The sequence below is a fragment of the Chenopodium quinoa genome, unplaced genomic scaffold, assembly GCF_001683475.1.
Source record: "Chenopodium quinoa cultivar QQ74 unplaced genomic scaffold, ASM168347v1, whole genome shotgun sequence".
NCBI lineage: Eukaryota > Viridiplantae > Streptophyta > Magnoliopsida > Caryophyllales > Amaranthaceae > Chenopodium > Chenopodium quinoa.
This window is the reverse complement of record NW_018742205.1, coordinates 8196810-8220023: the sequence shown is the minus strand read 5'-3', so window position 1 is coordinate 8220023 and position 23214 is coordinate 8196810. Positions and strand designations below refer to the sequence as shown.

General features: G+C 35.9%; 2 protein-coding genes and 1 pseudogene across 9 annotated transcripts; 1 reads left to right on the top strand and 2 right to left on the bottom strand.

Annotated features, from left to right (window-relative positions):
• The first annotated feature begins 474 nt into the window (after nucleotides 1-474).
• Nucleotides 475-4312, top strand: LOC110733022 (annotated as a pseudogene).
• LOC110732080 lies at nucleotides 4119-11706 on the bottom strand. 6 transcript variants are annotated; one of them, XR_002513431.1, is made up of 14 exons: nucleotides 11464-11706; nucleotides 11173-11278; nucleotides 9499-9866; nucleotides 9346-9418; nucleotides 8787-9049; nucleotides 6787-6989; nucleotides 6368-6705; nucleotides 6011-6268; nucleotides 5588-5900; nucleotides 5407-5507; nucleotides 5278-5327; nucleotides 5162-5197; nucleotides 4636-4947; nucleotides 4119-4547 (listed from the first exon to the last, which is right to left on the bottom strand). XR_002513431.1 is itself a non-coding variant. In XM_021912003.1 (13 exons), exons 3-12 carry the CDS (start codon nucleotides 9860-9862, stop codon nucleotides 5187-5189), a joined length of 1974 nt encoding a protein of 657 aa, XP_021767695.1. In that variant the 5' UTR covers nucleotides 9863-9866; nucleotides 11173-11278; nucleotides 11464-11706; the 3' UTR covers nucleotides 4119-4952; nucleotides 5162-5186. The 6 variants fall into 6 exon arrangements, 5 of the variants coding, with proteins under 5 accessions (XP_021767695.1, XP_021767687.1, XP_021767704.1 ...); XM_021912003.1 differs by having other exon boundaries at nucleotides 4119-4952; XM_021911995.1 differs by having other exon boundaries at nucleotides 4119-4947.
• Nucleotides 11707-14926: 3220 nt separating this feature from the next.
• On the bottom strand, nucleotides 14927-22600 carry LOC110732062. Of its 3 annotated transcripts, XM_021911986.1 has the most exons (5): nucleotides 22365-22600; nucleotides 22089-22208; nucleotides 21798-21904; nucleotides 19078-20167; nucleotides 14927-15237 (listed from the first exon to the last, which is right to left on the bottom strand). In XM_021911986.1, exon 4 carries the CDS (start codon nucleotides 20161-20163, stop codon nucleotides 19081-19083), a length of 1083 nt encoding a protein of 360 aa, XP_021767678.1. In that variant the 5' UTR covers nucleotides 20164-20167; nucleotides 21798-21904; nucleotides 22089-22208; nucleotides 22365-22600; the 3' UTR covers nucleotides 14927-15237; nucleotides 19078-19080. The 3 variants fall into 3 exon arrangements, 2 of the variants coding, with proteins under 2 accessions (XP_021767678.1, XP_021767669.1); XR_002513430.1 differs by lacking the exons at nucleotides 19078-20167; nucleotides 22365-22600 and having other exon boundaries at nucleotides 22089-22321; XM_021911977.1 differs by lacking the exons at nucleotides 21798-21904; nucleotides 22089-22208; nucleotides 22365-22600 and adding an exon at nucleotides 20652-21145.
• Between the last annotated feature and the right edge of the window lie 614 nt (nucleotides 22601-23214).

Below are 23214 nucleotides of genomic sequence, written 5' to 3'. Positions count from 1 at the left end.
TCTCTATAAGAGGGGTATTACATCTTCTGAAACTTGTGCCCTATGCCCTGGTGTGATTGAAGATGCAGAGCATGTTCTCAGATCCTGCATTAGAGCTAAGCTTTCTGGTCTTTAACCTTTCATAATGCAAATCCTTCTTTCTTTCACTCCCCACTAGTAGAGTGGTTGTTTTTGAACTCTAAACCTACACACATCTACCCAAATCAACATCATCTCACCCTGCTTCCCTGGCATATTCTCTTCCCCTATGCTTTGTGGTCACTTTGGCTTAAAAAGAACGATGTAACCTTCTCTAATTTACACAAAAATCCTGAAATGTTTCTTCACAAAGCTCAAGCTCTCGCTTGGGAATTTTCTCCTGCCAAGACCAACCTTTTACTCTCTCTGTCTCCATCATCCCCCACTATTCGTTGGGAGCCCCTTCCCCCCCCCCCCCCTCCAGGTTTCTTGAAGTTGAATGTGGATACTTCCTTTATGGAGTCTACTAAACCTACTGGAATTGCTGGGATTCTCAGAAATGAGCAAGGATTTGGATATATGGTTTTATAGAACTTGTTATGCTAATTCTGCTTTATGTGCTGAACTTTTATGTGTCATGGAAGGCCTAAAACTATAAGAAGCCGAACAATTGTCTGATTTCTGTCACGTTACAATTGTTACTGATTGTCAGAGAGCTACATTATTACTACTGCAAGATTTTAATGTGAAAGAATTTCATTCGAATATTGTGAAATATTGCAGGGAACTACTTCAACAGATGCAACAAGTGAAGATAGTGTTTTAGTAGAAGAGAGGAGAACAAGCCTGCTGATTGATTGGCAAAGCATTGTAGGAAGAATTATCATAATGTAGGAACTTGTGTAATAATAGATAATTCACCAGCTGAGATTATCCATGTAATTCAAGTGGATTACCCTCCTTAACTGCTATACTAAGACTCTTTGTTTAATCTAAAATTTCCTGCTTAGCATAAGAAAAAAATACACTCTATCGGACTGATTTTAACGTGTGATTCCTGCTGAACATTTGGTTGATTATAGGTCTGAAATCATTCCGGTTTCATATCGTTATGTTAGCCTGCCGATCACCTAAGAAAAACTGCCACATGACCGGGGTGGCTGGCTATGACTCCTACCGTCCTGGAGTCCTGGCACCTTCATTATACCGTAGGAAAAAAATATCCGCATCCTCTTTCTACTAATAAAATGTACTATCGTCCTCCTTGGGCCTGGAAAGGCTGGAATAGGACCTGGAATTTGACAACACAATGAATCATGAAAATCGAGGATTCGAGTTTGAGTAAGATTTCTACACATATTCGAAATGGCTATAACAAATTTTAAATTTCCCTCCATTTCTAATATTTTCCCCACACTAAATAATATGAAGTCAAATTTGACGATTTTTAATTTTATCAATAAAGAATTATATGTTCCACGTTCGTTCTTGTTTAGCATATATCAAATGTGTATTGTTGTAATATTATTATTGTCATTTTCTATTAGTATCTACAGCTAAGATCTTACCTGAAACTCTGCAAGTATCTGCGGCTCATACTTGTACGCTTCAACTCGCCTCTACGAGTTGTCAGCGCATCAAATACTTCCCCATCAAACCCTTGGGACTCTGCTTCACAATCCCACTGGACAGTTTCTCAGGCTAGTATACTTCACTGCTTTATTTTAACATAGGGATATGAGTTTTAAAAAGCTTTTTTCAAATTTTTGTGAAGTATTATTAGATAATTACTGCAAATACTTCTTACGATTCTAATTACATTATAATTCTTCATAAGGTAGAATCCTAAATTTTCAAATGGTATGTTTGGGATGCAGGATATGACAAAGGTTCCAATATTCTACATTCTTGCTGCTTCTATACCAGCAATTATGATTGCAGGACTTTATTTCTTTGATCACAGTGTCGCATCTCAGATGGCTCAGCAGGATGAGTTCAACCTTAGGAAACCTTCTTCTTTCCACTATGATCTCTTCTTACTTGGATTTATGGTATATTTGTTTCTGACAATTTCCAAATGTTCGTTCACTCTTTCTTTAAGACTACTCTAAGTCTCTAGCCTGAATCATTCGCTCTTATTACTGTCTTTTTCAGACTTTGATCTGTCGGTTGCTTGGACTCCCTCCATGTAATGGAGTCTTACCACAAGCTCCTATGCATACTAAGAGCCTTGCAGTACTAAAGAGGCAGGTTAGTGAACACATTGAGAGGGTTAAGACAGGTGGGAAATAGAGAGACTGTACTCTAGATGATTTGAGTTGAGTTCTTACACATTCTATTCATGGGTTCCACAGCTGAGGTGAAAGAAGATGATAGACAAAGCTAAAGAATGCATGCAAATGGATTCTAGCAACTCGGAATTGTACCAAAAATTGCAGGATACCTTTTTGGGAGATGGAACTTGATCCTGATGTAGGTGTTTTAATGTATGGGCGTAATTGATCATCAATTAAGTTAAGAACATTATGGTTTTTCTGTGACTTGCTTGCAGGAGGCTGTTGTCGCAAAAGAACTAAAGGGATTAAAAGAGGTTGTGATGACTCAAGGTGGATATGTAAAGAAATTTGATCCGGCTAAGCACATTGATGCTCCCTTACCCATCAGGGTTTGTGAACAGAGATGGAGCAACTTGTTGCAATCCCTACTTGTTGGCCTTGCAGTTGGAGCAATTCCTGTCATCAAACAGATACCTACATCAGTCTTGTGGGGATACTTCAGTTGGAGCAGTTGGAGCATTCATGTCTCTTGTTAGTCTTCCTGGAAATCAGTTTTGGGAAAGGTTACCACTCCTATTGGTTGCCCGAAAACGTCGATACAAGTAAGTCAACCTCCTCAATAAAATTATGGTGTTTCAGTTTCTGAGTTGAATCCATTTTAGCCTTTTCCAGTTTTGGCCTCATGTAGAATATGATTGTAGGTTTTAATCCATTACCAAAGCTTGATTCTATAACATTTTGAATATTCAAAATCTTCACACTAAGTCACTAACAAACATATTTGTGTGTATATTCTTCTATCAAATGATATCTTGCAGAGTCTTAGAAGACAATCATGGTTCATATTTGGAATCAGTGCCATTCAAGTACATCATGACATTTACAGTGTTCCAATTAGTATATTTCCTATTCTGCTTTGGAGTGACATGGATACCAATAGTAGGGATTTTTTTTCCCTATGCCATTCTTCTTCCTAATACCTATTAGAGAATACATGCTCCCCAAGCTATTTCCTTCTGAGTATCTTCAAGAACTTGATGCCGCTGAGTATGAAGAAGTCATTGGAGCACCTTGGATGCCCGTGAACAGTGGAGAAAGACTAAACGTGTTCATTAAAGTATGCTTTATCATTCTAAGTTGAAATCCAGAAAGAAAATATTTTGTTTGATCAATAGGTTATCTGTACTCTGAGGGGAAATGAATATGAGTTTTGTCTTGCAATATCAACATGTCATCTTCCTCAATATATGGATGTTGGAACTAATGATCTGCAATCTTTATATCTTTTATTTGCAGGATTGTTTAGCTGAATATCAGGAGATAATTTGCTCTCCGGAACACATGCCAACAGTGGTTAGTTTCTATTTTCCTACTCTTTACTGCTACACTAGAGAAGTTCCTAGAAATACTTGTGATGAACTGCAATCTGTAGACTATAGAAACGGTTTCTATCTGCTGAGAACTGTTTATCTCTAGATTTTGCATCATGAAGTAGTTACACAGATTGTGTAGCTAATCGACTGTCTAGCTTCTAACTACCGACCTGAGGTGGGTTAACATGCGTAAATTATATCCTACACCTCTGAGTATTGTGCTCCAAATGATAATACTAGCCCTACACGCAGTTTGTCTATAAGCAATTGTCTGATAAGAGTCAAGTTCAAATCGGAATTCAAATGAAGTGCATATTCATATCGAGAATCATGCAAATAGTGTTATTGGGAGCACCACATGATGATTAGGCTACACGAATCCTTGATTAAGATATACTACTATACTAGTATTTACTTTGTAGTATCTTAATGTGGCCTATGGAATTGTGTACTATCCCATATTTTGGTTTGAAGAAAGCAATTATATGCTGTTCTTTTGAGTAGTGTTCAGTTCGCTAAATCAGAAGATTAGGAAATAAAATACTGTATGAACAAATGTAGTGCAAAATGTTCTAGGTCTATTTTGCTTAACCTGTTCTGTAGTCTGTATTCACATGGTTTCAGCCATTTTTTCTTGAAGTCAATTTAGCTAAGAAATCCCCTAAAGAAAGAACTCAAAAATTTCCTCTTAATTTGTTGAATTAACCTCAACAGTTACTTTCATGTTTTACGTTCCTTTATAATTTACACTGTTTGTCAGCTGCGACATGTTTGGTGCAAAAGCAGGAACCAGAGCTCAGTGTTACAGACGAGGAAGATGGAACATCAAGCCGCCTAGGAATCTCAGAAGACAGCCTTATAGGGACAAAAAAGGACAATAATGTCCATATGACGATCAGGAAGGGGACCCCATAATCTGCTTTAAAGCTCCGAAACCATCCTGAAATTTCCAATGGCCATGAGGATTCCAAAAAAAATAAAACAGACTTCCTTAGTTCCTATAAAAACTAAAGGGCAGACCAGAATACCGGTGCCATATTGCCATGACCTTGCTGTTACGCTCTTTAGAGAAGTAAAGAGTACGCCAAAGGAAAAGACAAGAGCAAGCAAGCCATTCGAGTATATCAATAGGTAATCATCACCCTGCTGTCCATGTTTTGTCCCGTGTGGGGCACGAAATTCAGCGAACAAACCCTGTCCATTTGCCGCAAAATTAAGACAAGATAAGTAATCAAACATATTCACATTTGTGCAAGTATTCCTCTTGTTTTCATCCAAGCTTCCCTTAACAGCCTCTTGCATGAAAAGAACAGAAATCAACATGCCAAAGAGCTCCCCTGCTAACCTTGTGAAAAAATTTTAATTAGATGTCCAACACTGTTCTACTTTCAATCAAAGAAAATTTAGAACTAATATTAATCAAAGAATAAAACCAGTGAGAAACACATAAATAATTGTGCATTAAACTATAGCTAGACCTGCACTTGCTAACTATCCATCCTCCTATCATCAACTATCAATTCAAATAACCTTGGGAGTACAAGAATTACTCACCACTCGTGGCAGAATCCTGCTCCTTTTACTTCCCTCCTGCAAGAGACAGACAGAAAAAGAAAGGTGAGAGAGGCAAAAAAGCTTTTGCTGATAGTGACTATAATTTAAAAACTCACTGAAAGAATGAACCGTGGATAAACCCCTCAGATTGTCATTGGTTATGCCCCTAACACAAGATGTAAAAAGTACAAATTAGAATCAGTCAACTGTGGAACTTTTCAAAACAAAATCAAGTTGTCACTTACATATTTTTCTGGTTGCACGAGCACAAGGCCGAAAACATGTGTACATAAAAATCTGGAAAAATCTTTGCCAAATCTGACTCGATCTTTTCATCACTAAACCTCTACCAAAAAAAAAAAAAAATGTCATAGATGAAAGGTTAAGGCATTGGGATGTATAGCAAATTAAAACAAAAGTTCAAACCTTGTTATTTCGATCTTGTTTGTACTCCAACTCATTTATATGAGTATAGACTGCTCCATAAAATCGGACAATATCAATAGCATTCCGGTAACCTTTGACGGTCTTCTTGCGCTTCATCGAATTGTTAAAAAGTTTTATGTATACATGTTGAAGCTTCTGCCACCAATCTTGGTATAATTGATGATAATCAAGGAACAATCTAAAAGGATTAGGATTCTCTTTAACCAACTCTCTCAATTTGAAGGTAAAATTGATTTTTTCCGCCGTATTCCAAAAATACGGTTGATCAATAACAAACTCCAATGGACAGGACCTGTGGAAAAAAAGAGTACATTATAAAGAAATACAAATCTTAAACAAAAATGCAGAAAAAAGACCGACAAATTACAAGGATTTTAAGCATCTAGATGCATAAAAACTTACCCATGAAATTGTGTGACATTGTCAAAATATTGTTCCAAATGATTTGGAAGAAAAGAAAGATCACTTTGGCTGGGAACAGCAAGTTTGATGACACTCCGCATTAAATCTACCAACTGTATTAAGTCCTGTTTTTGCTTCCCCGCTGCCATATATGGCAGAATTCTGCCTTCTCCTTCAGAATTGACAAAAGAATTGAAAACTAAATTCCCGCAGGCTTTGTCTTTGTCGAACAAATACATCAGCCCCCGAATCACGCCTCTAGTTTTTAATAAACAAAAGAAAATAAGGTTAAGCTGTAAAACACCCATAACAAACAGAATATCCCAAAAAACAATTTAACACAATATTACTTAATACCTGAATACTTTCCGAAATAAATCTTTTATCGCATCCCACCAAGCTTCATTTGATTTAGGAGAAAGTATGCTAATTTTACGCTTAAAAAAGCTGTAAAGGGTGCATACATCCTCACTTGTCACAAGAAAAAACCTATCATCATCCATCATCTTAAAACTTTGGTCAACCTTCAACAGAGTCTCATGCCTGAGACACAGATGAACAAGATCTTGAAAGTTGTTTATCTGTGCTTGGTCAACTACAATAAATGATTTTTGGACTTCAGTGGTGTTAGTCCTTGTAGACCCCATAAAAGAATCTTCATCTAACTCCATAGTAACAGAAAGTTCAATCTTAAACTGCAAACAGTTCAAAAACATGTTAGTTCTAACTAGTTTAATTTTCCTAAACTAAAATATTGCCAAATAAAACCAACTTACATTCCGAGGTCTTCTTTCCTCGACCAAAGATATGCTTCCCCTTCTACCCCCCTCATCTTTTGTCTCCACAGCTTTCTCGGACCCTTCCACAATTTGTTTTCCTTCACTCTTTTCTTGTTTCTTTTCTCGTTTCTTTTCTCGTTTCTTTTCCCTTTTTCTCGCCTCCGCCGCGATCTTGGCCTCTTCATCCAAGAGTTCTCTTTCTATTTTCACGATCACAAAAAAAACAAGATTAGTATTCTCGAAATTTTAGATATTGTTCATTTAAATGTCTAAAATACAATTGTTGCTTACAAAAAAAAAAAAAAAAAAAAAAAAAAAAAAAAAAAAAAAAAAAAAAAACTTTGTAAAACCTCTTTAGAAAAGGGATTCACGTTCAACCAACATTCACAACTTCATACAGCACATATGAAATATAAATTAGTACTTCACATGGGCCAAAAGAAATAGCAAGAAATATTCCGATCAAATTATATGAAAAAGTAGCTCCATTTAATTTCATAGCAGTTAAGTGAATTCACATAACTATTTTAGCCCATCTACATGAATTGACACAACATGATTTAACTCAATTATATGAAGTAGAACAAGTGACTTTATCACAACTACGAACACAAAGAAATCTGCAATGCCAAGATTTGAATCCCCTAAATTTGAATCTTTGATTCCTAAATCCGAACAGGTTATCCAATTCAATTACCATAATAAAAGGTAGCAGTATTTCACAAATTCAAAAACTTCAATGGGCAAGATTCAACGCAAATTAGGATCCCCTACTCAGGGGCGGTTCTGGGCCGGAGCTAGGTGGTCGATGGAAAAGGGCCACCAAATTTAAGGGGCCCCAAAATCTAGATATATAAAATTAAGTTTGGTATAATATCATGAAATTGTAGTTGGAGTAGTGGTTAGAGCAAGTATGCTATGTATACGAGATCGCCCAAACCCAATAATCAGATATTCAAAATTGCAGATCTTTCCTCCCAAAAAATTTCAATCTACCATTCTAATTCCCAAAACAAACTCTATATCTTCCAAAACTCTATATTTTTTTATTTACTTTCTATTATTATCTTCATTTTCTTCAATTATTCAATTCATTTTCAAATTTTTTCATCTCCTAAAATTATGTTTCCCATTCTAATTTAATTTTGACGAATTTTCTGATGAAATGAATTTTTTATATCAAATAAAAATTGGGTATTAAATTTATCGAGTAGAAGGCCCCATTTTGAAAAGTTGAATAGGGCCCCATAAATAATTTGCAATTTTAGCCCCGGCACTGCCCCTACTCACCCTTATCTGATTAAAACAAGTGAAAATTGATAATAAGGGAATAAGATTGACTGTTGAATGATGAGAATTGACGTTTAAATTTGATGAAAGTTAACCCCAAAGAGAAGGGTTTGGGGGTGGAATAGAGAGAAAAAATCTAACAAAATCCTTATTACAGGGGTAATTGAAATTTTGGATTACATTTAAAGTAAAGTAAGGTTACGTTCAGCAACCGTGAAGAAATTAGAAAGCAACTAGTACTATTAATCATAGAAGTTGAAGCAAAAACAAGGAGCGACATCTTTAAACATACAACTTCCAAATTCAAGACACGAGCATCAGAAATTCGATGGTGCACGACTGTTGATTTGGAAGTTTGCCACCCAACTTTATTCAGGGTTTCACCCAAATTGGGGATTTTTATTTGAGGCTTCAATGCAATTAAGTTGGGGGTTCTGTATGAAATAAATATGTAAAGCCACGATAGAAATCTTGATAATTTTTCACTTATCACTCATATCTAGCAACATTCACAAAAAGTGCAGAAAATGACACACGAAATTCCTACGCTTTGTCTAGGTATCTTCACCTTGTGCCTAGGCGCACGCTTTTAGAACTACGAGTTGATTTTCGTTCGGTGAGTTACAGTCTCAGTCAAATCAAGCAATTTTGAACGAGATAAAACTGACAGCTCTATTGTTGTTTATTTTCATAGATTGAGATAGTACCATGTCTTTTTGCTTCCTCGGAAGCTTGCTGCAATTTAAGTGCTGCTTCTTGCGATGTAACTGATGCAATCTGTACAGGTTTAGCTTCCTTTGGTGCAGGCTGTGTTTCACCCTTCTTCTTTTTTTCTGCCTCAAATAGCTGCTGTTCCAATTTTTCTAACAAAGATTGTTGTTCAGGACTTTTAGCCATAGAAATCCCTTTGCTAAAATAGTCAATAGACTTCTCCAGATATCCTTCATCTTTTAAATTCATAAAGCTCGTCCTAAACAAATAAATAAATAAATAAATAAAACAGAAAACACAATCTAGGAGCTGAATAGTGGGGAGAAGGGCAAGTTTGGGAATCAATCAATCAAAGCCTTAGTCCCAAAAGTGGAATCATCGTTCATATTAGTGTAATTTTCCAATTTAAAACAAAGATCATATTTTTCTTAATTTCATTCATTGATGTCGTGAATGCATATGCTGATTAAAGGTTTCAAGAAAGCTTAATTCAAGAAACAAAAACAAAGTCCTTGACCCCATAAAGAATATCGTAGAGGGAGGGGGAAATCTTACCCCAAAATAAAAGTAGTTTCTGCATATGCATACATGTTGTGGACTTCCCAAGCCCGAAAAATCTTCCAAAACTCTATAAAATAAAATAAACAAATCAAAAAATCAATAATAATTTAGAAAAATAATAAAAAAAAAAATAGTAATAGTAATTACCCTCCATATTTTGTTCATGGAAAAATATTCTCAGCTTGAGCTCCAAGACAGAAACAGTTAACACAGACGGATACGGTGCACTAGTGAGCTTTAGGGCATCTTCTACCATGCCATTTGAAAGCAGGTTGTTGACCAAACACTCTAGTCTATGCAACGGATTTGAGGGAAGGTTCAACTCTGGAAACTCAGAGGCAACAGTATTCAGGAAATAAACAAGACTTTCTCCCTTAGTCTCCTCACCATTTTCTTCCATGCATCGAACCATGCGGTTTACGACTAACTTTAGAGCACCATTAAAATTATCTTTATTTAAGAAGGCTTTAATAGACCTTTTGAAACGATGAAGAGTGTCTGCAGAATCCATAGACCTGAATTGTAGAAATTAATTAAATAAGTTGTAACCCATGGATAACTCATAATTTAATACAATGGATTTCACATTGAAAAGAATGAGTCACATCATTGGTTTTATCAGTTAGTGGAAAAATTTACAATTGAAACAAACGCAAATTATGAGCAACACTAAACTGCCATAAGCCAAAGCTTGTCATGAATGCATGAATGACACAACTAACATAATGTGTTGGCTGCATGTAAATGCCTAAGTGCATCCGGGATAATATTCCTCGCATATAGCTAGGTTGCAGGCACGCAATCCGATATCAAACATATTGTTGATCAAATAAACTAGGCACATATGAGCATAGCATGTCACTACAAGTTTTCATAGAGAGAGAGTTGTGTACTGATACACATACTATACATCTTAGAGAGTTTGCTAGTGAAGTAAACGGAAGGAAGAAACAAGGGAAATAGCATATAGGAGAACTGGAGATGATATATAGTAGGCAGATGATAGTAATAATAATCAATGACTAAATACAATAAGATTAAACAAATCAATACCCACAGAGTGTTCGATGAAATCAGTGGCAAATCCAGGGTTTGATTAATAGGTTGTCCCATTATCGTCCATCGACCGCATAAAATATCAAAAAATAGTCAAAGCTTGTACAATGAAAAAAAAAAATACATAAAAAAGTAGTGAAGGAGGATTTGTTTCGCTTTCTTGAGAAGGTAGATCATTTTGTGGAGGAGGAGTACCATTTTGTGGAGGAGGAGGATTTAGAGTAGCACTTTTTTAGTAAAAAAAACTTGAAATATCTCGAGTTGTTTTTCATTTCATTCTGAAATTGAAGTTAAAGGTTGAATTAGATAAATCAATCTAAATGTTTAAGTTATCCAAATTTCCCACAATGATAAACAACAAGAAAACTACTTAACTACTTTCCACCATGATAACGATGTAAAAGCATAACATTTCTATTAATCCAACTATCACAGAAATATCATACAATCAAAAACAGAATTAATGAACATCAATTTGAAAAGAAATCCAAATTCAACAAAGTCGAAAATAATAGCAATTTCAAGTTCAATAAACATGTTGCAATTTCAAGTTCAATTTCAAGTTCCTCACTGAACATGCAAATTAATTAAACAATTCCCCACCTGACCCAGCCCGACAGCCACTCCCCAGGCCCCAGCCCCCAGCCCAGCCCCGACAGCCACCCCCCCCCCCTGCACGGCTGCACCACCACCGAAACCTCCCTAAATTGAGTATATAATGACAGTCTGACAATTAAATACACGATTAACACAATTAAATCTAACCTTAGAGACTGGTTCAAATCCTTCAATGAGGAGAGAAAGCTCAGAAAGTCAGAAGCCGCTTCAATGGAGAATTTCGAGTACGCTCCACAAGACCACAAACCAAACCCTGCAACACATTAGCAACCAAAATTGACTCAATTATCAAACTAGACTCCAAAAATTATGTTAAATTCTTCGAGTATCTATAACCAATAGTTCAATTATCCAACTTCGAAGAACCCTAAATTGAGTATATAGTGACAATTAATTAATTAAATTAGGTCAATGATTGAAGAAAAAGAAGCATCTAACCTTTGAGACTGCTTCAGTGGAGGAGAGAAAGCTCAGAAGCCCCTTCAATGGAGAATTTCGAGTAGGCTTCAATGGAGGAGAGAGAGAGGAAGCCGTGGTCTGTGTCTGTGTTCTGGCCTTCTGGGAGGAGAGAGAGGAAGGAGTCAAGGAGTACCGTGAAAATGTGAAATAGATCTAAATATTTTAGGTTGTCCTGAGATGCACAAAGACTACATGGAATGAGAATTGAGAACAGGGAAAAAAAAAAAAAGGATTTTTTAACTTTTGCTACCACAAAAAGCCATCAGTTTCATTTTTGCTACCCCTTAAAATTTTTATTTTATTTTACTACCAATAAAATTCACATATTTTAGAAGTTGATACCAGTTGACGGAATCTGTTACATTTAACGTTTGTGGGCCCCACTATAACGTTTCTTTTGTCACTTTCTTTTGTATAAGTAATAGCTTTGAAGAACCCATCTTCTCCAAAGTTGACGAAGGACGAAATTTGTTGGAGCTGTTCAATCATAGATAGGGAAAGCAAAAATAACCCATTTATATTTTCAATAAAATTAAACTAATTAAGCAACACCCACATGAAAACTCATCACTAAGAGAATAACCCATTTGGATTTTTAGTAAAATTTCAAGAAATCAAACAATACCCATTTGAGAAATCATCAAATTATGCTCAATAGTGCAAAAAGATTACAAATTTAAAGACAAAAAACTTGAACAATTACTCTAGAATTGGGTTCTGGAATCTCTGTGATGTCAATATCAGCAGGAAGCTTATCTTCCTTTTCGGCATTCGCGATCGAAGACGTAGCAGAGGATGAAGCAGATAAATGGGTTGGAGCTTTGGAAAATTGGTGTTGCAGGGCAGAGAATTGGCGGGAAGAAGGAGAAAAATGGAGGAATTTGTAGAGGGTGTTGTTGGATTTGTTTAAGTGAAGAGGGTGGAAATTATTGGTAGGTAAGAAAGAGAAAGAAGAAGAACGAGTATGGAATGAAAGATTCATGGAAATTGCAGAATTTAGAGATGGAGATAGTGACAGGAGAGAGACAAGAATTGAAGGAAAAAAAATTATTGCCTTCAATGGAGGTTGTTGAGAGCATTCAATGGAGACAAGCAACAGTTAGGCAGAGCAAACGCTTCGAGGAGAGAGAAGAAGAAAGGAACGTTGGTTAGTTAATTGCGTGGCGCCCACAAACGGCAAATGTAACAGATTCCGTCAACTGGTATCAACTTCTAAAATATGTGAATTTTAGTGGTAGTAAAATAAAATAAAAATTTTAAGGGGTAGCAAAAATGAAACTGATGGTTTTTTGTGGTAGCAAAAGTCAAAATTTCCAAAAAAAAAAAAAAAAAAAAAAAAAAAAAAACAGTTTTCAGGTTTTTGTTACTCACCAAATTTGATCCTTGGCCCGCGTCCAAAAATAAGGAGCACCAACCACTGAACCATCTCCCAATACTAAATTTATTATTGCGCATTTTATATGTAACCCTTATTTAAATTTTTATTAAATTAGAAAAATAAAAACTACTTCCTCCGTTTCGAATTACTTGCCTACGCTCTCTATTTAAGGAAGTTTCAAATTACTTGCTACACTTCCTTTTTCTGCAAAAAAATCTCTTTCTATCTCTCTCCTCTCACGTGTCCCCTTTTTTCTTTCTCTCTATCTCTCTCTTTTGTAAAAGATTGCCTAGGATCCGTAATTTTGAAAGTGTAGCGACTAATGTGAAACGGAGGAAGTAATTTTTTTCCGGATCCACGTGGGTTTAGTTGAACCCACTAAACCCACGCTGGATCCGCCACTGACAAGGGCGGTGCAGAAAAATCGGCCAAACATACTAATACATATGCATGGAAATATTAACTGAGTTGCTACACCCATTATACCATGAAACTAATATGATTAAAGTTTGAAACATTGACATGAATGATTGAAACTTTCACTTCAAACATTGAATTTTTCAATGGAAAGATTGAAACTTTAGGGTGAAAATGGAAATTTTTTAGAGCTAAAATATAAACCTGAAATTCGCCAAGACTGAAATTTCTTTTATATTCGCCAAAAAAATCGCTCTGAAATTTTCAACGTAATTATTGAAATAACAAAGCTATTCAAATTAAATTACAGCAAAAAAATTTAATATCAGATTAATACAGCTCAAAATCAGAATAAACATATCAATTATACCGAAAAAAACGAAGAATTAATTAAAAAAATCACATAATCTATTAGATCACGCATGAAATTAATTAATATTCAGAAAAGAAAGATGAAATTACTTACTCCGTAAAACGAATACCAGTAATTGCTTGGAAAAAGAGAAGAAAAGGCAAAACTTGAAAGCGTATTAATGTAAACCCAAGATTGATTGATTGATTGATGTAGTAATAATCTACGGAGTAATAATAATAGGGAAGAAGAAGATAATGAAAGAGCGGGTGGGTAATGGGTAGCTTTAAGGCCCAAAATGCATAACCCATACTCCGTATAAATTAATTAAGGATACGGGTCTTATCTCCCAAAATGGCCCGTATTCGATTTTTCAAAACTATCTCCTACTTGATGCATGATCTGAACATTCTTGTTCTCGTCAACTGATTCTAATAAGTTTTAGTAAAAATAAGTTTAGTTCAGTAGAAATAAGTTCAATTGATAATAATAAGTTCAGCTCAGTAAATATAAGTTTAGTCAAGTAAAAAATTAATTCAGGTTTCAACAAATATAGGTTCAGTTCAGTAAAATAAGTTCAGTTCAGCAAAATTCAGTTGATGAGAACATGACCTTACTTATTGGAGCTTCAAATATGTCAAACAATTGACCTACTTCAACTCAAAGAAAATCTAACCGAACCCGATGATAATTGTATCTAATGTAATATGGATTATTTTACCATTGTCATTTATTTAAACCGCACTACAATTTCTAATGTAATATGTTGCATAATGGCAATGTCCATTGCAGCTAAAAACATCACCATCATCACCCCAAGCCCTCCTCATGTGATATGTGCATGAGAAACTTAAGTCTGAACTATGAAGCAGAGTATTGTAGCACACAAACTGATACCCAAAATATTAGTTGCCCGCAACATAATTAATCTAAGAAATAGGAAAATGTGTATCACTACTTCTACTGAGCTTGCAGACCAAATAATAAGAGAATGGCTTGCAGTTTGACTGAAGAATCAACAAGATCAGTTGCTGAAGAATGTGGTGGTTTGCCACTTGCAAATTTGCAATTGCTACAATGGCTTGCAGTTTGACTGAAGTGGTTGCTGTTTTAAGAGCGGAGATATGCTTTAATAGAGTTGACATGTGCTCATGATAAAGTTGACATGAAACATGATGTTTTCTGAATATTGGAGTTTAGTTACGCTGCATATCATATCAAAAACATGAAAAACTGAGAAGAATAAGATTGATAGATCTTTGGATTGATGCGGGGTTGTTAGATGAAATAGCAAATTGGGAAACCCAAGTAACCAAAGGACATGTTATTTTGAATAAAGTAGAAAATTGTTGTTCATTGGAATCAAGATTTTTATCACAAACAACCATCCTTGTATTTAGGCTTTTAGTTCACATAAAAGAGCTAATTAAAGTATTTCCAAAAACTTAAACCAAGTACAACACTATAAAACAGTCATCAGTCATCACAAGACTAAAAGGCAAAAAATCAGGAATCCGAAATTGGATGACGATGTGCAAGCAATAGGAGCAAGTAATCATCCTCAGGACCAACACTATTGCCATACTCTTCCTCAGCAGCAGCTACCCTGTGAAAAGTAAAAATAATTGAGGAACTCGTGTCATTAATTGCCTCAATATCATGTCTCTGTCATAAAAGACCAAAAAAGAATATACAAGTATGATTCGAGCAGCTCTTCTTGATATTATATATTTGACAATAGGACTCATAATTCATAACTTCGACTGCCATTATCTGAAGAAGCTAAGCCTTAAATACAACACAACTATCCTAAACAAGTTTCTAGGCGTAGCAGAAGCATCCAACATGTAGGCATGTAGCACTAAGTAAATAACTTTAGAAAAGTGATGATAAACACGAGTTGTCCTATCCAATCTGTGAAGCATCACAAAATGGCTTTCATTAAATACTATTTGGCACCCATAAAACAAAATGAAGAGATCTACATGACTTAAGCATGAAACAACCACCAATTTTTACCATTACACGGCTATGCACGAATGCATCTCAACTCTGACTTAAGTACTCAACTAAACATAGAACCACAAAATCGTCAAACAAATTTCAATATGAGCCAAGCAACATGGCAAAGCCTACAAGCAGCAGAGCTCAGAATAAATTCTAAACACCTAGCACCTTAAGGTAAAAATTGAGAAACAATAGGGTTTGAGGTGTAACAAATAAGATAGGGCTTGAGATGTTAAATAGCTCAGCATACCATTTTACAGCTGCTATCAATGCTATGCACAAATAACACAGCATGGCATTTTGGTGATAATCATTTTAGTGGTTATTGACAACCAACAACAACAAAGCCTTAGTCCCAAAATAATTTGGGGTTTAGTGGTTATTGACATTCCAAAGAAAATACTACATAAAAACAAATCGTACGGAAAAAAACCTCCTCAGTACAAGGATTTGTGTCCATTTATCGACAGCTAAAAGTTCTCAATATTCAATGGATATAGCATTCGATGAAGATGAATGACAACAACCTGAAGTTCTCATCTAAAGCACGGTGTATACAATACACCTATTACACAAATTTTTAACTATGAAATGAAAGAGGAAAAAAAAAAAAAAAAAAAAAAACCAGAATTCTGGACATTTAGACATCACCCGTGGATGTGAAGTCATAGTTACCCCTTAAGACAAGTTTTATCATGTGTTGACAGTATATTAACAAACTAACCTGTTGTCTATTTACTAATCCTAACTTTCACTCTCTTATCACAAGATCTCACGTTTCTCTCCCCAACTACACTCCATTTGTTACCTATTCCATGCTCTCTGCTCCAGCCTCATGTTTTCTCCAACAAATCATCCTCGTTTGGTAGTGGTTGACCTGGGTGGTTGTGGCAGCTGCGGAGGCGGGGCATGGTGGCTATCGTCTGTGATAGGCTGCAATTATTAAGTTGATCACTTCTGCCTTATTGTGGATCCTTAATGACCCTAAACCTTAAGGTGGAGCAGAGGGAGCAGTACTTTTACAGTCCCTAGAACATATTATATTCAGTGCCCAAATTACAAAAGTTACTTGAGAGCTATATACACATTTTAGCAATCCAAATCTAAAATCTAATATTCAGACGGGTATACAATGTTGACAGAGGAAAACATGGCAGCGCCAAGCTTATTGAAATCTAGGTGTCGTTTGGTTGCCATGGGAAGTTAATTCCAATTGGAAATAAATTCCATTCTTCCATTTCCTAGGAAATAAGTATGTGTGTTTGGTTGAGCATGAGTATTTGTAATTGACACAGGAATTTGCATTTACCAAGGGGGGAGTCGGTTAATGATTTCCTACAGGAAAATGATTTAGCAACCCTTAGGGTTGCCAACCCTATTAGATACGGAGTATAATATAATAAAATAGTATTATATGTGTAATAAATTGGAAGAGGGTTATATAAAATTAATGTTTTAATTAATACTTTATTCACCAATGAAAACTCAGTATGGAGAGGGTTGGCAACCCTTAGGGTCACCCAATCACTCCCCCTTTGTAGCCTTGTAGGAATTTCCATTTCCTTGGAATTCTCATTTCCAATGTTTTTGCCAACCAAACACAATCTAATTCCTAGGAAATTGTATTTCCAAGGGAAATAGGTTGCAACCAAACAACCTCCTAGTAAATAAGAAAGAAACAAAAGCATTTCAGAAATATGGTGTCAATGTAGATGCAAACCTACTTTATCATCTTCCTAGCTTAGGTAACTGGAAAGCATGAGTACCATGACACACTGCTTATTAAATGCTCATCTAACATTTAACATCCCAGGAATCAACATAATATAAGCACTTACTATATTATAAGGTTTTACCCTACATAGGAAGTAATCACAAGCTAAAAACTTAAAGAAGGAAGGGGGAAAAAATGTGTTTTACATATTCAAGAACATCTCTATATGAGGAAAGCTAGAGCATTGTATTCAACAAATTGATTCATGAAAATGAACATTTTGGCATTTCCCATTTAGTGCCTGGTGTTTGGTATATTTCCAATTTGGTATTCATGAACTTTGGTGATTTGCTTTGGTCAACACAAGGATATAGTGCAAATTTCAACCAGATCACAGGCGTTTTAGAACGTCATAATAATGCAATTCTTGCAAATTTATATGAAAATCCAATATTATGTTCACAGTTGATTCTCACACTTTGTTACACACTTGCACCTATAAAATTATCAAATTAGATGGAATTTCAACCATTGTACCTCATGGGTCATGGACTCATAGTATTAAAGTGGGAATATCTCAAACCTCTAGTTAACAGAAGTGACAAGGCCCTAAAGTGCAATTTAACTAATCATCAATGCATTAAAACTCAAGAGGCTATACCCTCTTTTTTTTTTTTACCTTACAGAAACCATTAACTACCTTTGCAGAGAGATTAACTACCTCTTCCTCTGTGGAGAGAACATGAAATTAAAAGAATTCAGCTTAATCACATGCTTAGTTTGAAAAGGCAAGAGGCGCACCTAGGCGCAAGAGGGGTGTGCGCCTCTAGTGGGTTAGGCTCAAAAGGATTGAAAATGAAAAATAAACAAAAAAAAGCCCAAAAAGCCTGCGCCTTTGCGCCTCTCAAAGGGGTATGTGCCTAGAGGCGTTTTTCTTGGCGCCCTAGTGCACCTTGCGGCCAGTGTCACGCCTAGGTGCGCGCTATTAAAACTAAGATCACATATCAGTTTTTCATTCAGCTGAATTTCACTCCACAAGCAAGAGCGCTTTTTTGAAGTGGTCAATCTGCATGAGTTTTGCTGATCATGCAGGAGCATCCAGTGGCCTACACCTGACACCCAAGTTTATACTTCAATTCATTCCAACAAATTTCCTATTGCTTCTTGGCACATCTATGAGAAGATTCTAATGATTATTGTATTTGGTTTAAGGCTTGCCGTATCTTTGGTGATCTTGAAATTTTTTATAAAAAGACTCAAACTTCGTTTCATCATGTGTTCTTTTCAGGTTCACATCTTTCACACTTGTCTAATAAATTCTGCATTATGTTTTCCTTTAACCTACCGTCGAAATACAGTCACTCCAATCATCAAAGAGCATCAAACAACCTCAGGTTCTAGACTACGAGGCACGATGAATGTGAGATTTGAACACAATAGCACATTAGAAAACAGCCGAACACCATCAAGAACTTCATAATTAAATATGAAAACTCTACTTCTTCGTAGAGCTATCAAATAACAAAAAGAAACAAGACTCGGAAACTAATCACTAGTGCAAATTTTTGGGAATGAAAATTTATCAATCGATGCCTCTTTCAACTAAGTTGATGAACAAATTTAGCATTGTAAATCGAATCCACATTAAAAGTGGCAATAAAATACCTTGATAGTAAGTAACAGAATAATAGCAAGAATAAGAGATGGTAAGATGGAGAAGAGTACCTGCTAAACGGGGAGGAAATGAAACACATTAGTACTTCGCGGAAGTTCATATGAGTAGGAGTCACAGACCTTGACGGTTACAGTTTCACCGGTGACCAGCACTTGGAACTTGTAAAAGATGACTTCGAGGGTAAAAACAGTAAGCCGGGAATATATGGGCATCCAACCAGCAAAGCACAAAATATTGTGGCCCAAATGAAGCATTGCATCGAAATTAAAAGTTTCGACATTCATATCAACATTGTCCTTAAAGCACGAATCCCACCAGACTTTCAACCATATTTTCTTGGTTATATGAAAAGCACAAAGAAGAGATGGAACTCTATGGCAGTGAAAATATATGACCCCATTAACAACAGCAGCAGCATGAGCCCAAAGTTGGAAATCAGAGGTGAGACATTCCCATGTCCCAATAGCATCAGCATCAGGATCGGGAGTGAAAGCATAGAGGGAAGGCGACGAAAGGGGACCACCATAGAGGCGCATAAGAATGCGTTTGTTGGAAGGGTCGGGAAGTACAGGAACAGACACACTACAACCGGCAAGGCTTTGAGGGATAGGGAGAGAGCGAATTGACTTACAGTGGCCAAGGGCACCACAGTCAAGAACCTGGGGCGCAAGGCAAACAGATCCAAAGTTGTAAATATTGCCAAGAAAGCTAACATAGTTGGGAGAAGTGTTATCCTCAACGAAGACAGGAGCTGGACACCACACTGGAGCCTCATCAGACATGTCAAGATATGAACCGCCGGAGTAGAATGTGTGGTTGGAAGAGGAAGACTCATCAGATGATTGGACGTCAGGTGACCGCGCTCCTCCCACTCCCACTAAGTAGATAAATTTATTCAAAGATGACACCATGGCAGATGATAAGAACTTAACCATGATAATTGAAGGAAAGCAAGAACGGGTTAATATATTGTGCTTCAGATCCACCGAGTGAAATTCTGCACGAGTGTGATATAATTGAGTACCACCTTGTAGTCTTTCCGAAGGCAAGCCTTCATTGCTCAGTGCCAGCATCACAATCCTTTTTTCCTCTCTTTCGGCTTCGGATGTGCTACTCTGCTCTCTCTCTATCCCCATATCCCTACACACAAAAGCGGCTAATCAAACAAACTAGGAACTTCTAATACCATGGATAGAGATTGTTTTCCTCCAATAAATAACTAGGATTTTCCCGTAGAAAATTCGATTAAACACCCGGGTGTATATCTCAAGATATGCGCACTGTTTCTGAAATACATACAGAAAGCACATGGCTGCCCTAGTACCAAAATAACCCCAAAAGAAACTACTAACAAAGTACAGATAAAAGCTTCAGGGGAAACAACTAATATAGAACAGACAACATCAAATAAGACCATCAAGGTCCTTCCGGAATACATCAGTCAGCAAGCATATAAATTAACAAATAACATATCAAATTGCAATTATGAAACTAAACTACAACAAATCAAATCTGTAAATTAATTAACAAGATGAACAAGCTACAAAGATAAATAAACTGCTATTAACAACAAATTAATTTTAATAACTGAATTGTAATTTTGTAATTAGACATTTAGACACAAAAAGATTGAGAGAATGAGAGGCGAGTTGGACAGAGAGCGAGGAGTGTAGCGATCAGTGGCGGATCCAGGATTTGATTAATAGGTTGTCCCATCATCGTCCATCGACCGCATAAAATATCAAAATATAGTCAAAGCTTGTATAATGAAAAAAAAAATACTTAAAAAAGTAGTGAAGGAGGATTTGGTTCGCTTTCTTGAGAAGGTACATCATTTTGTGGAGGAGGAGTACCATTTTGTGGAGGAGGAGGATTTAAAGTAGGCACTTTTTTAGTAAAAAAAACTTGAAATATCTCAAGTTGTTTTTCTTTTCATTCTGAAATTGAAGTTAAAGGTTGAATTAGATAAATCAATCTAAATGTTTAAGTTATCCAAATTTCCCACAATGATAAAAAACAAGAAAACTACTTAACTACTTTGCACCATGATAACGATGTAAAAGCATAACATTTCTATTAATCCAACTATCACAGAAATATCATACAATCAAAAACAGAATTAATGAACATCAATATGAAAAGAAATCCAAATTCAACAAAGTCGAAAGTAATAGCAATTTCAAGTTCAATAAACATGTTGCAATTTCAAGTTCAATCACCATGATAACGATGTAAAAGCATAACATTTCTATTAATCCAACTATCACAGAAATATCATACAATCAAAAACAGAATTAATGAACATCAATTTGAAAAGAAATCCAAATTCAACAAAGTTGAAAGTAATAGCAATTTCAAGTTCAATAAACATGTTGCAATTTCAAGTTCAATCACCATGATAACGATGTAAAAGCATAACATTTCTATTAATCCAACTATCACAGAAATATCATACAATCAAAAACAGAATTAATGAACATCAATTTGAAAAGAAATCCAAATTCAACGAAGTCGAAAATAATAGCAATTTCAAGTTCAATAAACATGTTGCAATTTCAAGTTCAATTTCAAGTTCCTCACTGAACATGCAAATTAATTAAACAATTCCCCACCTGACCCAGCCCGACAGCCACTCCCCAGGCCCCAGCCCCCAGCCCAGCCCCGACAGCCACCCCCCCTGCACGGCTGCACCACCACCGAAACCTCCCTAAATTGAGTATATAATGACAGTCTGACAATTAAATACACGATTAACACAATTAAATCTAACCTTAGAGACTGGTTCAAATCCTTCAATGGAGGAGAGAAAGCTCAGAAAGTCAGAAGCCGCTTCAATGGAGAATTTCGAGTACGCTCCACAAGACCACAAACCAAACCCTGCAACACATTAGCAACCAAAATTGACTCAATTATCAAACTAGACTCCAAAAATTATGTTAAATTCTTCGAGTATCTATAACCAATAGTTCAATTATCCAACTTCGAAGAACCTAAATTGAGTATATAGTGACAATTAATTAATTAAATTAGGTCAATGATTAAAGAAAAAGAAGCATCTAACCTTTGAGACTGCTTCAGTGGAGGAGAGAAAGCTCAGAAGCCCCTTCAATGGAGAATTTCGAGTACGCTTCAATGGAGGAGAGAGAGAGGAAGCCGTGGTCTGTGTCTGTGTTCTGGCATTCTGGGAGGAGAGAGAGGAAGGAGTCAAGGAGTACCGTGAAAATGTGAAATAGATCTAAATTTTTTAGTTTTTTTAGGTTTTCCTGATATGCACAATGACTACATGGAAATGAGAACAGGGAAAAAAAAAAAAAAAATTCAGCTTTTTGTTACTCACCAAATTTGATACTTGGCCCGCGTGAGTGTGGTATCAGGAGAGTCCTGGACTTGTTGCTTTGAATTGCAATACCTTGCTGCTTGCAGTCACAGATTTGATGGGGTTTTTGTTTCCAAGAGCAGGTAACCTTAGAGCATCTGGTGGTTGTCCACTCGTACTCAGGTTGCCCTATTTGGTTATGCATAAAGTTTCTGGGAATTATTGATTATAATTACGAAGGGGATGTAATAACTTAGGTCATTTGTTTGAAACAGTCTTGACTTCCTTTGGCAGGAAAATCAGGCAAATTTGGAATACTGATCTAATCCTTAGAAGGGAGCTGAAATCAAATTATAAATCAATTTGCAGGCTAGCTGCTTTAGTTCTAATGATTTTGATTTTTTATTTTTCTTATAACGAGGTGACTCTGATTTACGGTTAATATGTATTTCATCAATTTCTAATGTAAGTTTCCCCACACTAACGTGAGCTTGTTATACGAAGTATTAGTTTAGATATTATTACCCTCCACCCTAAAGGAGTTGTTTTTTTATGCCCGAGAAACCATGTACTGCTATGATCTATAACACCAATTCATTAAATTTTCGTTCAATTGTCGTGCGATTTAACTCTAAACACTATAAAAGCATCCAAATGATTATGAAATTATTTGATATCTTAAGAAAAACACCATAGTGTAATAAAGCACAAGATGGACAACTTATGCAAATGTAAATTTAAACGCAACTAAAAGACCCAAAATATAACTATAAAGTCAGCATAAACACGCCTATGAATCCTACTCCCTTCGTCCCACAATATAGTTTCTGTTTTTCTATTTTGGAGACCCAAAATGTTGTTTCTATTTCTA